The sequence below is a fragment of the Platalea leucorodia genome (assembly GCF_965183815.1).
Source record: "Platalea leucorodia genome assembly, chromosome: 12".
Classification (NCBI taxonomy): Eukaryota; Metazoa; Chordata; class Aves; order Pelecaniformes; family Threskiornithidae; genus Platalea; species Platalea leucorodia.
In genome coordinates this window covers 4,542,649-4,561,233 of record NC_138834.1, presented here as the reverse complement: position 1 = coordinate 4,561,233, position 18,585 = coordinate 4,542,649, and the positions used below count along the sequence as shown (strand labels likewise).

Below are 18,585 nucleotides of genomic sequence, written 5' to 3'. Positions count from 1 at the left end.
GTCGGAAACAGGAAGCCCAGGCAAGATATGATGAGCCATTAAGACTTACCAATTTAGTCACAGCACTAGTTCATAAGGAAAGAAAAAAAACAAGTGACTAAGAACTGGGAACTGCCTGGGTGATAGGCAGATGTGAGAGATCTCATACAATAGTAGTCTGTAATGCTTAGTACAGAACGGAAAGCCAAGGAGAAAATGCTAGGCTGGCCCAGATCCACGATTATGAAAGGGGGATGCTCAGCTTTTTGGGAACGGCTGCAATAGCAGCCATTGGTGATGGCTGAAAATGACCACAGCTACGCGACTGGGGCAAGGAAATAAAATCCAAATTTCTTCCTGGAAACTCCTGTGTCTTACACCTTCATCACCATGCTGCAGCCTCTATCATCACTGCTACAGAATTCAGCTACTCAGAAGTAGTTTGGCTGGATTAAGAATATAAAGAAGTTTCCAAAAAATCTTTCAACTCGCTCATCAAAATATTCAGCGTACAGGTAAGTAATGTCCCCTTCAGGTTGGAGTATTATAGCTGAATCCAAAAGTATAAAGTTTAGTCATCACCACATTATCAACAACAGTGGGACGCTTTCCCTCCGCTTCAAAAACTTCAACCAAGCCATGAAAACGAATTTACTGAGGGAGAACTGAGACTGATAGTATTTGTTATATAAAATTATCATATCTTTGTCTAACTTGCATGGCATTACCTTGGTCATCATTAAATATTACTATTATACTTTTATTTTAAAAGTGTTGCTGTTTTGTAGATGGAATGGAGTGCTACTTTGGTAAAGTTATCAGCTGAAAATGGCAATTATAAATATATCAAGTGGTCACTGTCAAACTCTTTTCCATTTTGACTGGTTTCCATGCTATTCCATAAGCTTGAACAACATCTGATTTCTATAATCACGTTTTTTTTTCTACAAGGGAATGAGAATGAAAAGGCCTAGGAACAGATTACTGGAGGTGTAGTTTGATATTACAAAAAGAAAGTGTAATTACAGGCTACTGAGGCACACACTCCTCAGCCCTTCTTTGTCTCAGATCTGCTGAGCATGTGGTCTCAGGGTGAGATTATTCACAGTCCCATGTCTGTTGGAAAGCTTTTCTTTTAGGTGGGTTAGTTTTCCATCAGATCAGGGAGCTGAACCACCTCAATACACAACTGCAGTATTTGTCGTCTGCAAAAAAACACCCCTAACCTATGTAAATGAGAAAAAAAGATTAGTTTTCAGCTGGATCAGTCAGCCCTCTGCACGGTTCATTACTCAACTGCATAAATGCCAATGCCATACAAGAAAGAGAGGCCGCAGCAGCCCCAGCTGAGCCTGACTTAGCCTACTGAGGAGCCATACCATCCATGCTCATTTTCAGATCAGATTCAGCCTAGTGAAGAATGATTACAAATTTTCTTCTGACTGCTTACAGCTTACAGCGTAGATTTAAGTGAACAAAATTCAACACGCAAAATATAGGAAACCACCGCTGTTCAACTACTGTACTAGCACTATACCTGCAAAATACATTTTTTTTAATTTCCAGGAAAGGTCTGTCATAACCGCTTCCCACAGCCAAATTATAAAAATTCTGCACATTTCTCCTGTAAAGCTAGACCTTGACTCCAAAGACTTCTTGTTCCTTGCTGTGTTTTCACAGCACTTAGCACAGTTTTCATTGCAATATAAAATACTATGTCATTTCATTATTTCTTTCTCTTAAGTTGCATGGTATCTGTAGTACCACGTAATGCATCATTTCTCTGTTACCAGCACATTTGATGACTACTTGTCCAGGGCAGAAGGCAAGTTCTATTGCGAGAGCTGTGCAATCTACTTCAATTGAGAAAGAAACAAAAAACTTTTCAATATCACCTTTTGCCAGCAGGTCAAGGAAGGACACCGAGGGCATTTGCAAAGTGTGAGAGCTCCCATTATGCAAGGGAAAGAATGCTGAGAAAAACCCTTTATTACTGGAAAAAGAGGTGAGAATTAAGAAGCAGCTCACATGAATTAGAAAATATTTTACTGCAAAAACAAAAGGAGTTGTCTTTAACCACTGAATATAAAGAAGTAACTGAGCATCAGCTATCTTAGCTTTCCTTTCAGGTGGGTGAATTAAAGTACAAACCATTTCACATGAGATTATTATGAAAACAAGCAAAAACCTATCTTGCATATTTGTGACTCGAATCCATCATAGGCAAAATTAAGATTTTATTCCATGAAAAATTATGGTAGTTCAATATTTGTTTTAGTCTGAAACTAAAGTTAAAATTTCAGTTGTCCCCCACCAAGGATGTTCCACTAATTTAAAAATTCCAGAGTGTTTCACTTGTTTTGCTGAACAGAGCAAAGCTTCTTTTCCAGTTTTTCAGTATTAGACTGCATGGTAGATGCCCGACTCCCATTCCCCTGTATCAGCTAAGGTCTTTAGCCAGAATATATCTGCAAGAAGCACTTACAGTGATTTTGGGAACCACCTCAGAAAAACAGCTCTGACCCCTGGCCATTTTTTGTAGAAGAGATTGTGTCCTCTTAGTTCAAACTGCTTTATCTAATGTGAGGGCAATTTTGCAGTTTGGTAAGATACCAGTTTTACAGGATAAGGTCAAATATATGTGTAACTTGCCCCTGGGCTATGGTATAGGCATGTGTGAGGGAATCTGAGGACATCAGACCTCGTGGGACCATTCTGGTGATGGGCATTGTCTGTGCACATACTATCTGCCTGAAGCAGGCCACACAGCACAAGAAGCAGGTATTCTTATTTTCTTTATTATGCGCTCTTCACAATCCCGTTCTTCACTATCACTTCTTACTCTGCAGAGTAGTAGCACAGAACACAGAGTTTGATCTTTATTTCTTCTTCTTGTCTTCCAACTTTCATAAATTTCTTCTTGCTTGCCCTCAATCTTAATTTTCTGGGCTCCCAGCCTAGGTTTCCCATTATTTTCTGATAACTCCTACAGGTCAGTACTACAAGTTCAATGTCATCTCAAAATCTAAGATTATATAGTTTGTTTTCCTCCATGATTCCTTCTGTTCATCTCAGTGCTAAAAACAAGACTTGGCCTTGCAACTGGAAGGAAAACAGTAATAGCACTGACCTACGATTAAGGAGGCAAGAGAAAGTGCAAGAACTATGGAGGAATTCACTTACTGAGTGTCTGAGAGAAACATTTATTCAGTCATTGGAGAAGAAAATGAAGAGGTACCGGAAAGCAGCATTTGCAAAGGACCAGTCAGACTTAGACCAGGACGAATACAATAGATCAGCTATTCCTAAGACAGATGTCAAAGAAGCATAAAACATAACTGAAACTGCTACCATAATTCCGTAGGCTCCAGATGAGATTTGGTAGTACCTGTCTGTCAGAAGAACATAAAACAAATGTGAAAATGTACAGTTTCTCTGACAAATTGATCAAACTGGCAGCAGACATCTGCAACAAGTCAACGACCATACCCGAGAGGCTGAGGGAATGGTGCGGTGTCACCACAAATACAAAGACTAGGATGGCTACTATTCTCAGGTTGAAAACAGAAATGAAAATGTACTTATTAGGAAAAAAATGACGCGGTTTAGCACTCCACAGTATGAACTGAAACACTAGAAAAGTCCTGTTACACCAAATAACACCCTGCAATGCTCTTTGCATTCTGGGGGGAATTTTTCTTCATCCCTTGATCTTCACTGTCTCCCAACAACCTTCCAGATAGAAGTTGTAGGCCATAAAGACTTAAGGTTTGACAGAGCTAATTACCTGAGAGATTACCCTGTGACCTACTGCAACAGCTAAAATCAACCGAGGTCTGTGAATGCTCCCCCCTGCACCTAAAGGTAGTTACTATCAGGACATCTCTGTGAGGGATCTTCAGTTTTGAATTCACTGTTCCTGATTTAGACTGCCAAAGCCCAGATTTGTTAGCACTGCAAATACGCTGCCAAATTCATCGCTCTTTTCTGAAGCTGCTGAAAAGAGAACAGTTAAAAAGAATCTCTTCAAGAACCATCCTTTTTATTATTATTGATGCAATTTGATTATTTGGTGAGAACCTATAATGCGTATGAAGACATTCTAAACATCAAGACTATAAATACTGTAACAAAGGTCTGCTATATATAGTATTCTCCACTTACAAGCACTTCTCTTTTTTCAGGGTCTGATCCAAACTGCATGCATAATTCTGATAGGAATAGATGAAAGGATGAAAGGAGCATATGACTGCATAGAAATAGAAAGAAAACAAACAAATAAATGCTTCAACAGTGATTATTGTACCATTACTCTGATCTATTGCTACTCAGATAAAGAGTCTAAATAAAAAGGCAAGAAAAGACACAGCTGATGCTGATATATGTATTTTAAACTACTGCAGCAGAAACAGCAGGGAACATTTACAGCAACATCCAAAGTTATGATAGGACAAAGGGAAAAAAAAAGGTAACAGCAGCAACAAACAACTGCGTAAGGATCACAGATCCTAGGTATTTACCTTAGTTTGCATTTCAGCCATTACACAAATGAAGCATTAACAAAAGCAAAGAGAAAGGAGCACTGAGACACCACTCAAAATATCAGCCTGCTGGATGCATTTGGGAAATACCATTTTCATTCTCAAGGGAATTCATAGTGACATTTCCTTTATATTTTTTCTAATCTGAAATTGGATCCATTAAATTCAGTCTGAATTCTAGACCTCGAGAAGGTGTTTGATTTCAAAAGACAGCAAGTCCAAAGAAATCTACAAGGATGAAAACATGAGAAGATAAAAGGAACCTGAACTTGGATGCAGTATTGCTAAGACGGTCCACAAGCTTTCAACCAAATTAGCCAGAAAATGTAAGAAAACCTGCAAACAGCAAAGATTCACACAATTTGAAAACTTCATATGCACAGCTCTGCTGTTGACCATTTATTAAATGATGATGGAACCGTCTGTTTCTTCAGCTGCAAAGAAGGGGTCTTGCCAATTTTCTCACAAATGGTACCATCATGTGCATATTCCACAGGTTAAAAATGCTGAATGTCTTTATTGCACAAAAGGTTCTAAAGCTAATGACTGTTGAGAATGGTTCTTTTATATGAAGGTATTGCACATCGCAGAATATACTGAAAAGCTGCCCTAGCCTCATGGTCTATTCACCCAAAATGCCACAGTAGCACAGAAGATTGTTTTTCTTGGGGACCTCAGCAACAGTTATTCTCGAGTAAATGGTCAGCTAGAAAGAGAGGTTCAAATATCTTGTACTGGCTCCCCATGCAGATCTACAAACCAGGACTAGTACTGTATAGGGCATAGAGAAGACAAAAGAAACTCCTGCTTCAGATTAAAACCTTCATCTTGGCTGGAGGTCAAACTCTATGTAATTTAGAAAAAAGAACTTAAAGACTAAAGAATAGGATTGTGTCTGATTCTCTGTGTGTTCTTATCAAGCCAGCTTGGAAGTTCAGAAGAATCCATTTATTTTAACTGTTTCAATTTTCATGTCCCATCAATAACAGAAGAGACTAGCCAACAGTTTCTTTCACCAGTCCATCTCATCACCACCACGACCCACTATGTTTGCAACTTACTAACATGAAGAGCTTAAAATAAACCCCAAAGACTTGAAGGGGCAGAGAAGGAATGAAATATTTCCAAGATCTGTACTATCTGCCAAAAAAACATTTTTTCATTGTAAGTGGTTTCTTGCATTATTAATGCAGATATTCAAAATCTTTTCTTTAATAGTTTAGTAACATGGATTATAACAGAAAGAAATACAAAAACATCTTTATGACATCTTTTTATAAGAAGCTTTTTACATTCCCTTTATCATGTTGCTGTTTGAGAAGGTTTAGATAGCTTATTAATTGTAACATCATGCGATGGGATCTACTTCAGCTCTTAGAATTTTTTAATCGCACAGATGCTTTCATTATATCTTTATTTTTTTTCCCCTTACCCTACTCTTCTTTTGGATTCTTGCAGGCCTCCGAGTTGTTCATGTCGTCCAGCGATCAGGACAATCGGAATGCTGCATTCCAATTTCTAACTCAGCCACTAGTAATTAATTATTTTAATGTGGTAAAATGTCCATTCTCACCTGAGAAGAGGGGCAGATGCTATATAAACAGCAAGTAAAACAGGTCCTGCTCTGAACAACTTGTATTCTGAGTAGACAAGACAGTTTAAAGGGGAAAGGGAAAGCAGAGAACTGAAGTGATTTTCCAAAGGTTACAGAAAGCCAGTGGGTACACTGACTCCTAAATCACCACCGTGAACCACTACATTCCCAGCTTTCATAAAGAAGACAACTCCAACAAGGTAAAATGATTGCATTTCTGTAAAAGGATAATAATACCCAACTAAAAAATGGGACAGGAAATGTGCTTTATAAGATCATTTAAAAAAATAAACTAGTACTATTAGAAGACCATTCCAAGCTATCAGTCATTTTCCTATTTTAAAGTCCATCAAATAGAGATATTTCTGCCTCCTCAATATATCAAACTATGTAATCCTCAAATTTTGCTGGAGAATCCAATGTTCATGAATAGCTTTTCTGAAGAGATTTTGTTTATTTTTAAAAACACAGAGTATGCTGTCAGGGCTGTAGTACAGGCTGGCTCAGTGGAAACCCATTAAAACCACTTTACTGGGCAGATGGTGTCAAAGAGTCAGAAGTATATAACAGAATCCTACTGTGCACAAGTGTTCAGTATGCAAGAAATCATCTCTTATCAGACAACTGCTGCAGGGGACACAGTCAACCACAAAGGAGAGAGCAGAGCACAGCTAAAGTCATGATAGCCTTACAACTGTTTGCCCAATAATATAGAAAAGGATATGGAATAAGAGAACCTTAACTGATAAACCCTGAGCAAACAAGGAAAGCATCATATCAAGCTTTAAAAAGCAATATATTGCTTTTATTGTTATTCACTGAAGGTGGAACTACTCTTTGTCATTAAGCGGGATATCACAACTCAGAAAGACTAAAATAAGATTTGAGAAGTGTCCACTAAATTTTGGATCCTCATCTTCTCACACCCTGATTTACAGGATTGCTGAGCAGTTGGAATTTCAGCAGGATTACTAAGAATGGGTACAAAGCAACTCATTAGAGACATCTGGAAATAGTGGCCTTGCCACTACAGTCTAGAAGATGACAAATTTCAGTTAGTCATGTGTCGGATGTGCACTAGCACACCAATAGATTATGAGACACTCCTTTCGCATATGGTCCTTTTCCATTCTGTGCTACAGAAGGTAGGACAAGTTCTTCTAGTGTTTTCATATGAGCCTAATTCTGTAGACAAGCTTAACACCTAACAAAGCAGCTAACTCTAAGTTAAACAGATCCTGTGCTCTGAGTTAAATAGATCCTAAACATAAGAGAGAGAGTGAAAATTAGTGTACATGGGACAGATTAGTGAAAACTCTAAAAGTATTCATCGTATGCTGCTTACAGAGTCACAAACTGTGGTAATAAACTTACAGAGTGTGCATACACCTCTTTCCTCTGCTGGGCAGAACCAGGATTGCTCAATTCTGCCCCAAGTCCCATACTGTTGACCACATAATGATATCCTTCAAGAGGTACAGGCTTGTGAACCTGAGCAAACTAGATCCCGTTTTTATTTCTGAAAATGCTAAAGGTGACAGGAGGGTAAGCGCTGATACATGGTGGTTTTACACATCTATTACACTGAGAAGTTCTGTCAGAGCTGAATAGTTCATTCAACAGTAGCTCAAAACACAATCCATTGAAAAAACATCAAGACCTCCTTCATAGCAGGAAAACCTGACAATATACCCTATATTGCTAAGAGCAATGTAGGAAGTCAAATGTCGGAGTTTGCCATGCATAGACAAGAAAACTAACCACCCAATGTGTACTACCAAATTAAAATTAACCAAGCAAGACTGATTACATTAAGACAGAGAGGCAAAACTCAGATAAATACAGATATTTCAACTGTAGGCACGTGCAAATCACCACTATTTTCTTTTCTTGAAGACAAATGGAATGAGTCACCATGGCTCAGTAGAAAATGGAAGATACAATTACATGTTAACCCAAGATCTTTGACAAGTGAGTGGATTGAAGACTAAGTGGTATTGTTTCCTTTCTCATATTATGGATTGGATTAATATTCAGAGACACTATTGGCTAGTTATCTCTGCCAACTTTGGATTCCTTCTCTTGTGCAATGAATTTACATAATGTATACTGAAGACATAAAATGTACACTTTTACAAATATAAATAAAAAGCAAGGAAGTGATGTTGAGGGCCAACAAAATTCAATGTTCTGAGATCATTTAGCATTAGATGAGACTAAACTCTCTGACTCGGAGGATTTTTTTTTTTTTAGCATGCAAGACGTGCAGCTTCATCTGTGTGAATATCTGGACATCCGCCTTGTTCCTCAGCAAGAGGTCTGCAGGCTGCCTGCTCAACAGTCGGCCTACCTTGAAAGAAAATAGATCAAAAGGCATGCTGTAGAGCATCCTGGTTCAGCTGGAGAGGACACTTCATCTGTTGCTCCTTAGTCTATCCTGTAAAGTTGTATACACCAAGAATAAAGAGTGTGTTGATATCTGTCCACACTTCTGCTTAGTGCGCTCAATATTATTACCCCTGCTACTTTTTTCTACATAACTAGCTAACTCATTTAATTTGCTCTCTTTATAGGATCTATGTTATTCAATATTCTTCCCCCTTCTCATGTTTTACAGTCTACATGGTCATTTTTGCATGTGGTTTTATTTTGCTTGCTCTAGCTGCAAAACTGCAAACTAATGAGGCCCATTGCATTCCACCAAGGAGAAGAAGAGCTATTAAGTTTAAAAGACACCATTAGCAGAAAAGCAAATGGGTATAAAATGGTATTGAATAAATTAAGGCTGGAAAATGGTTACTAACCATTCCGATGGCAAATTTCTGGAGCACCTCATCCAAACCATCTTCCACAGCATTGTGACAAAAGTTTTTATTTACAAATAAAAACCCAAATAACTAAACAAACCAAATCAATTCAAACTAACTTTAAAAACAGAGCTAGATGGGCCTGTGAGAAGGTGAAGTGACTATAGGAGGAGGGAAGAGGCCTTTTGTTTTGTAAATTGGGGGAAATGTGGCATCAGCATAGATGCATCCACTACCAACCATTTCTACATGATCTGTACAAGAAACAAAAAATGTGTGCATTTTGCTGAGCAACTTTCAGGGATACAATCGTCTGCAACACAGAAAACTCCCTCCAGAAACCTTTCTGGAAACCTTAATTAAAAAAAACAAGACTGAGGGTGTAAGAACAAACAAACATCCCCTGTGAGTACAGCGGAAGCCTTTTAGGAAGTTAATTGACCCTAGAGTGCAGATGCTGTTAAGTGACTGGCAGACTACTCCTACGTTGCTTCACTGAACCACTACTCAATGTTGATTTAAGTGAACCTATGCTGCAGTGGATTAGAAACACTCACACCAACAGTGATTGTGTCTGAAGTACTGAGGCAATACCGAACAGTTCAGAGAAATACTTTAAATTACTACAGTTAGTCTCACTACCGTGTTTTTAAACGGTAGTTTAAAAAGGACAAGAGACATCTAACTTTTTGAAAGAAATCCAGACCATCTTACGCAGTATTGTCACAAAGGTCTTTGTTTACAACCACACACAAATTGGGATGTACTCTGAAAGCGTCCTTGTTACTTCTATTTCCTCCCCTTGTTTTTTCCTAGCTTGCATGCATAAGGTTTCTGGCACTGGTTTCACAACACTGCTCAGATGTTCTATGAATCACCACTGGTGTGTGGGCCACAGGCTGAAAAATACCACTCCAGAAAACTCTGTCTACACTCTGAATTAAAGCCTACTAAAGGCAATGAAACCCCATATACTGACTGTAATGGGCTCTGGATCACACCCATTGTGAATCAGTAGATGGTTATAATATCCTATATCGTAGAACTGGAAGTTATATCATCCTCTAGATCGAGTTTAAGTCACACTACTGAAGTAGAAAGTGGAAGCTTGCATAGATATTACATAGGTTGTGCCTCTTTGGAGGATGACTACTTTCAATCCATTAGCTCTGTGGGGCCATCAGACTAACACCTTACACTGGAATTAAGTCTATTCAATAAAAGAAGAAATCAAAGACATGAAGAAGCCAATCCTCATTCTACAGTTAATTTTCCCCCCATGGAGGAGGGTGAAGTAGCCTAACATCCTCAAATATGTACTTTAAATCTGCTCATAATAATTAGTGTTATCTAAATGTCTCTGAACTATTTAAAATCCACTTCATTTTGAACTACCATTAATAATGCAGCAGGCAATATTACAAAGACTCGTGAAAATCAAATAATTTAATGTAACACTTTATAAGCCAAACCTGCGATGAATCTCAGCTGCCTCTTCAGCTTCTCTGCAATCAATCTGTCTGGAGTCATGTTTATGTATCCCAGGACCTGTGATAGACTGCCACTAGACTTGGCATCCACAACAACCTCAGGAGGCTGATTGAATGCGAATGCAGCATGAAGAATCAGATTATCTTTTGATTCTCTCTTTTATTAAATAAAACTGATCTTTATTGAATAAAGCTGCTTTTATTAATACTTAAAACATTGGTTGGTGTCACAAAGCCCACCAGTCCTATGGAATAAAAGACAAGATAGAAGTAAAAAATGAGAACATTACAGGGAAATATTAAAAACCAAATCATATTAAGCCAGTATTGCAGCTGACAAATAAAACATGGGTCTAGCTGTAGAATTTTTTAGTTTAGTCTGAATTTATTATTTTTACTGAAAGAAAAGAAATCAGAACGGGCCTTCTCCCAGAAGTACACTGGGGCAAGAAACAGAGCAAAAAAAGTGCAACTTAGTTTCCCCTTCCCTTGTATAATGTCTCAAACGACTGTAAGTTCAATGCAGCTGGGACAAAGTACAAAACTTTGGTTTTATGGGAACAGCTTGAACCTTAAGCTAGAAAGATTTCCTTTATCTTTTGGGTTTTTAAGAAAACTTTTTGGGTTTTGCACACAGGCAAAGCTTACAAGAAAAACTCCTACTGACCACACCTGTACTTCATGCTCACCTAAGCAGTGGTCATCTGAAATCAGCATGCAGTAAATTTTCTATACAAATCAATTGCACAGCTAGAGCAACAGATGCCTATGATGAGCCTGTCCACAAGTAATATCAGCACTGTTGCTTTGAGAAAAAGAACGTGTCCCTCATCATCATGAGCAAAATCTGTCAATCCTGAACTCCTGTTTAGTCACCACCAAGGAGGGGAAAAAAAGAATACATATCTTAAATCAAATAAAATAATCTTCAATTTTAACCCATATACAGCACTATTTTCATTAATAATATACTACCAGTGTTCCAGAGTAATGAACTCCAAAGCAAGCAGTGCTGAAACACAGGTTGTTGCACTCCCCAGCTTTTCATTTTCCATGCGTCTACTTACATTAAGTCCATAGTCTGCTTCAATGTCAGTGGAAGATCACACATAAAGATCTTCAGAAATGGTCCACAGCCTTGTGGAAGATGGAACACAACTAACAAGCTCAGCTGTGTAGTTCTTTGTACATCACTACCCCCACTGAAGCCAGTGGATGCACAGGTGAGATCAAAGGGAAAGAAAGTGGCTTCCTATACAACTACAATTCACAATCCACTGAAATCATCAGTGAAGTATTTCAGCACTGTGGACAGAATGACATATTCTGATACTAAGTGTCATCAATGGAATCAGTAAAATTGCAAGAGAAAGCCAAAAATAGAGTTTGTCCATAACAAGACAAAAAAAATCTGCAGTATAAGATTCAATGGAAATCAAGAGGGTTCAAAGAATACTGTGACATGGATAATTCCAAAGGAAACAGAGGCAATTTAAATCCAAATATCCAGATACTTCTCTCCTATAATGTAACCAAAACTAAATGTTTGGGGTTTCGTTTCTGAGAGATTTCCCCCCCACACACTTCCTATAATAGGAGATTGGCATCACTGCAAATGTACTATCCACATCTCTAGTCTATGGGGAACACTCTTAAGGGTATACAGGGTAATCCTGCCTAATGCAGTTGCCAAGTGTCCACATTTATAAAAACTGAGAGAAAAAGAAAATCAAAACAGCAGCTATGTGGCCTGAAATCTCATTAGAAAGCAACCTGAAGGAAGATTTCAGCCCAGGATGACAGAGAAGAACATGGAATGCTGAGCAGAATGCAGGCAGAAAAAGTCACTAAAATATTCACTTGTTTTGTTACTGTCAACTTAGACCTAAAATTTGAAATTAATTAAATCAGTTTTTTTATCTGACAACCAACATTCATTATGTAAAAAGCTCCTCAATCTTCAGTCTCACAACAGACATCCTAAAATTGTTTAGCCTCTTACAGAAGATGTCCAGTTCATTATAGACTTAAGCCAAGCATGGAACCTGGTGTTCAAGTAAGGTATTGAAGTTTTTATTCTACTCCAATGAAGCTAATGAGAGGGTTTCCCCTTAAACAAGGGAACAAAATGCCCACGTTATTGTGCCTGTTGTATTAGTCTGTGTTTTCATTAATGTCAACTGCACTTGGTTATTTTTTAATTGAAGATTTGATAGTTGATACCAAATAGCAAAATGCCCAACTGACTGAGGGTAAGCATTGCCTCCCTAAGACTGAGTCAAGAAAACTCCTAGTTGAAGACAAAGCTGTGAAATGCAACTGCCCCCATAACTACAGTTACATAGCCTTATAATCTCTGTCCTTTGTCTATACGTATATATATGTACATACACACACACACACACAGAGACTGACAATATATTAAAATACATGGATAATATCATCAGTGACAAATTGTTCTGATAAGAACATGAAGCTCATTATTGAAAACAACATTTCATTTCTCAGGTTGGAGCTATTTTCTGCATTTACAAGATAAAAGCAAAGCAAAACCGCAATAGCATTCTCAAGTCTTCAACATTATTACCCAAAAGATTTGGAAACTGTGCAGTAAAAAGGTGCGTTGCCATGGTTCTGAGTAATCAGCAACAGACCTATATACAATAGACAGCTGATTGCTGATGCATGCTAAAAGATTTTTTTCTCTCTTTAGGAAAACTTTGTCATCATGTCATAAATGAGAGAGTTTTTCTATTAGCAACAGAAAGGCATCAAAGAAACATGCCCTGTAGTAGTAATCAAGTCTGATTATTTTTTTGGTTTTCATCTTCTTACGGGGCGGGACGGGAATCAAGCTTTTACATTGTCAAGTTTATACTGTAAATCTCTGGAACACTCTCGTCTTTTCCGAGTGTACTAAGGCATAGTAGTACAGATGGAGTCTGTGACCAAGTATGGAAATAGACAATTACATTAAAGATAGATATCTGTATTACTAAACAGCAGACTCCCAGCAATCACGCAGTGGTATACTGGATATCTGAAGTGCAAAATAAATAGCACAGAGAATACCAGTAATTCTAATGGGATCTTGTGCATCTGGTTTCAAGACATATCAGATTTAATGAGACTTCACAATCACAATACATAGAAAAATCACTCATCAGTTTTTATAGCATTTTTTTTCCACCTAAGAGACCTCCTTTCCAAGTCCAATTTTCTGCCTATGCTTATCTTTCAAAGGAGATGCAAGTAACATTTAAGAATAAAATTATACATGAATGTTATAATTGCTGAGCTGGCAATAAAACAAACACTGTACTCTGTGGGACTGAAATGCCACTTTTACTCCAATCTTGGAATAAGCTGCAATCTCAGTCAAACACTATGTTAATGCAGTGTTAAGGCTGCAAACTGAAACACACCAAAAAATAGGAGATGGAAAAGTTAATATTCCTACTGCATTGTTAGCCTATCCAAAGTACTGATATTGCTTATAATAAAATACATAATTTACAACCTAGCTGGGAAATCAAAAGCTACTGGCGTGCAATGTGAATGAAGCAATCTTTTGAAAAGACTCAGACTTCCAATCCCTGCTGCTAATGCATTTCCAATTGCAACTTTAAAACTGTACTTATGCAGGCACTGCATTTAGGTAACATTTGAGGGGACATATAATCTCGTTCCTTTCTTTCTTAACCCGTTCTAAGGAAAAAGGAGGAGAAGTGAATTTGATACAGGAAACCACCACATAAATACATAGCTGTATATTCTGCCTTCTGTCAGTAAGTTCAGTTCTGGATACAAAGTAATTAGTAAAAATAACTCACTTAAGAAAAAAAAAAAGTGCTGATATCTGGAAGTGTAAAGAGGTGTTAAGAATAACTAACTCCTTTTTTAAATAGTGATGTTTGTAAGCAGAACTCTTTATCAGTATGTTTGCAAAATCATAGATTAAATGCATATGCTATTATTCCTCTCTGAAGACTAACCACGTGTGAACTTTAATTTTGTTTTCCTGCCAAAATATAGCTGTTGATGTACAATGTCTTCTCAGTAGAAATGTGCATTTCTCCTAATTTATATTCGACAGGAATCCTCAGAATCATCTAAATTAAGTACTGCAAAAATGCATTCACCTTTTGGCTGAGGCCATCGATGAAAACTTTAAGTTCAAAGGAGGATTTAAATGCACACAAAAAAGTATGGATTATCTGTATGCTGGTTTTCTGATTCTTACTGTAAACACAGTTGAGGGCGACAAGAAGATATCACTGAGTCTTCTCAAGTCATGCTGTCAGGACATTCAAACTCTATTCAGCACACAGAATCAGACACCTGGTTCAGGCTCTCATCACAGCTCTTAAACATTTCAGCAAGCACAAATTTCTCTGGTCCAGTAAAGCATTGCCAGCCAGTCTGAGATACAAGATTCTTAATTTGAAAAATTACATAGCAGATAACAGTGGGGCAACTAACTCCAATAGCTTGTACCCCTGAAGATTTCAAATTTCCAGATAAGAAACCTTTCACAATGCAAAGCTGGTTGGATACCAGCTCAGCTCATCATCAGCATCTACTACCTGATCAAAAGTATAATAGGCAGGTAACAAATGCTTCAGTAAATGGGTAGACTGTCACAGTCGACCAAGAAAAAAATCCTGCCACTGGGGATTTCCCATCACGATATCTTTATTTTAGACTAGCACATGACTCCCCCCAAGTCCTTCAGTCATGAATTGTGGGTATCAACATTCCAGGCATTGCAAAGAGAGGGGAGAGAGGCTGCGTATGCAAAATAAACAAGAAACAAGATGCAGTAAAACAGACAGAAGAGATTGAGCCTTACCTTTGGAAAAAACTGCTGCCAGGCTCAAGAGGAGAGGTGACAACAGATGCCCCATATTGCTAATCCCAGAAGTGCACATCCTAGGGTTTGTGGAGAAGTTAGGGCTCAGTTTCACACACTTTGTAGTCAAAATAAAAATCGGTCAACTGGAGAGGCTGCATTTTCAGAAAAGGTCATCTGGAGAGCGCAAAAGGCATTTCCTTCGGAGAGAGGACTTACTTCTTTAGCTTTAACCCTCCCCTTTTCTCCCTCCTTTCTTCAAAACAGATGATGCTGTGAAAGAAAAAACCCTCTCCTCTCAAAAAATAAATAGGAAACAATTCTGGTTAAAATCTCAGTCCCGAGCCTCAGCTGCCCGAGGCAGGCAAGCAGCCCCCTAGCCCAGAACAGCCCCGAGCCCGCAGGGTCAGGCGCGCTGGGCAGGGGCTGCGGGGCTCCGCGCCGCGCACCCCCGCCTCCGCGGGCGGGGACCCGCCTGCCCGCGCTTCACAGAGCCAGTGCCCGCATCCCGGCGGAACGGCACGTCCGCTCCCCGGGCGTCACCAAAGTTTTCCTTTAGGTGATGCTGATCAGCCCGGAAATCATCCAGACACGGAGGCAGGGGGTTTGTTGTTGCGCTCTCGCTCTTTTTTTTTTTTTTTTTTTTTTTTAAGTTCTCAATTTCCTCCTTGACTTGTTTGACTTTCTGCAAGAGAGGGAGGGGGCGAGCGCGGCTCCCTGCAGAAGGTCATCGCCACAGATGTGCTCACTGCTCTCGGGGCCGGCGGGCGCAGCGGCCGCGGCCGGCGGGGACCTGCGGCCCCAGCGGATGCTGCTCGGCTTGAGACCGCACCGGGGCGGCGGCCCCGGCCCGCCCGCCCGCCCGCCTCCTCCGGCCCCGGCCCATCCTACGCGTGCCGCGGTTGCTATTTACAGAGAGAGAGGTTTAAGCCGGGAGGTGTCGCGAAAAATAACAAAAAGAGGAGGGAAACAAATAAATAAATAAGCAGACGACCCAAGCCCCGCCTGGCGCCAGGCAGCCCCAATCCCCGGGCAGCGGGGCGCGGAGCGGGGCGGGGCTGCCGGGCGCGGCCGCGGAGGCGGCGGGCAGCGCGGCTGCCGGGGGCTGGTGCCCGGCGGGGGCTCACCCTCGGCAGGGGAGGGGAGAGGCGGCTCCGCGGAACGGGCAGAGAGGGGCATCCCCGGCGGCGGGGACACGCATCTGCTCCGTGCCGGCTGTGACAGCCAGCCCCCCCCAAACCCTGCCGGCAGGGCCGGCCCCGCGCAGCGGAGGGGCAGCCCCGCTCTGCCGCGCCGGAGGGGCTCCCGAAGCCCGGCGGCCGCGGAGCCGGGGGGAGAGCGGCAGCCGGTGAGGCCGCGCCGCCGCCGGCAGCGCCCCGGGCCGGCGCCGGCGGGAGCGAGGCGGCCCCAGGGCCGGCCCCGGCCCCGCTCCTGCCGGCACCCCAACAAGCCCCATCCCTCCGCCGCCCGCAGCGGCGAAGCGCGGCGCTTTGGCGGGTGGGCGCTGCTGCACGTGGTTGGGCTTGGGCCCCTTCCCTCAACCAAATCTGTCGTGCATTCAGCTCTCCCTAAGCCACTGAAACAGTCGTGAGCCAAACGAAGCGTGGTGCAGCCGCAATAGGGAAATAATGCGAAGACTGTGTAGTAAAATACTTCATACCTATTGCAAGAACAGCAGAAAAAACGCCTACATTTGGTCTAAACAGTGTTCAAAAGTGCTGTGGAAAAAAAACCGATCTCAGGTTTTCCACTGCAGAAGGTATCAATGCCAGAACCATTCTGCTAACCCAACCCGTCGGTCAAGCTCAATAATGAGATTTATATTATCCTTGGCTGATCGCATAGCAGCAAAATGCAATTTACTGCAGCCCAAACTAAAACAAACAAGCAACCCACCCAACCAACAACCAAAAAACAAGAAGTAGCTACAAGAACTTAGAGCCACTTTGTTCCTTCATGGAGAACATGTTTGGGAGCAATAAAACCATTTTTTTTTTTATATTAACATCCGCAATGCTGAAGCTTTAAAACAGGTCTATAAAAATAAACACTGAAACCGTACATTTTCTGTTTGCCAATATAATCAACCATGCAATGAGATAAGGCTGCATTTTGTGTGATGTTGTGAATTCATTTTAGAAGTTCAGATCAGTTTTAGAAGTATTGCCAGTCCCAGGGAGGTTCCCCAGACCTGAAATGAAGCATACCTCTAGAACTGGCATTGTGTCTGAAACAGAAATGTACCATCTCAGAACATCCACTATCTGAAAGACGACAAAAAATTGTTATTGCCATGATATATAGCATGTTGCGGCCAAAAACTTACAGCGTTGTCCAACATAGGAGAATTACTATAAAATAATACTCTCTGTCCAAGATAAAACAATCGTCCCCTGGAGGAGGAGGAGGTCAATGCCCAGCCTCATTCAGTAGCCAGGTGAAATACGCCAGCATAATACACCAGTTAATCTGCATTCTGATGGATAAGGAGGAACTTCCTATAGTCTACAAAAAGTACGAAAAGTGCAAAGAGGGAAGAGCTTTCTCTCCAGATACAGGTGTGAGGGGTTTTGTTACCAACTTTTTATTTTAAAAAATTTTGTTGGAATAAAACAAACAAACAAGCCCAAACCAACAAAACAGATTCTCTTCTATTTACTTTTACCATTTCCGACTCCATGGCCAATACTTGGCTTTTGCTTTTTGTTATTTTGTGCAGCATTTGGCGATGTTTTGTACATGCAGTTTTACTGCTTTCCAGTCATTCAGGGGTAACTAGACTGAAAGATAGAATGGCAAAAGCAGTTACAGAATTGCAGAGCAAGAGGGAGTTTTAATACCAGTCATATTATATTTGATTAGGTTCTTTCCCTTTTTTTTGTGTTTTGCAACATTGTTGTTGAAACAGCAGACTTGGAAGCACTTACTTAATTTTCCAGCAAAAACATGGAAAACAGGGAACCTAGGATCCTTTATCCAAAATGATGCTACTCACTGAACAGATTAATTTCTTAATTTGGTCTTGTGAAAGAAAAAAAAAAAAAAAGAAAGCTGGACTATTATTTTTTTCCTTATGTTTTTCAAAGTCACTCTGAAAGGCCACTAACTAATTATTAAATTTGACACATCAATACCCTTTTTGCTCCAAAGCACTCTGCAGATATTTTACTTTTAGTGGGTAGTAATGGACACACAATATTTTGTCAACATCCTCCTCCTCCTCCTCTTCCCCTATCCTGTTATCCCCATGAACCAGCTGTGGGTCCCAAGCCCTCTCAAAGCTGACTCGGGAATACACCGCTGCCTCCAGTCCCTCCAGAAA

The 18,585-nt window shown here is 40.3% G+C and overlaps 1 protein-coding gene across 1 annotated transcript in view; it reads right to left on the bottom strand.

Annotated features, from left to right (window-relative positions):
• TMEM132D (transmembrane protein 132D) overlaps nt 1-15,342 on the bottom strand; it is a gene marked incomplete at both ends in the record, with an annotated part of 261,079 nt that extends 245,737 nt beyond the window's left edge. The window contains one exon of the mRNA XM_082325472.1: nt 15,264-15,342. Within this exon, the coding sequence (XP_082181598.1) occupies nt 15,264-15,342 (79 nt within the window). The remainder of the gene's footprint in view (nt 1-15,263) is intronic.
• Between the last annotated feature and the right edge of the window lie 3,243 nt (nt 15,343-18,585).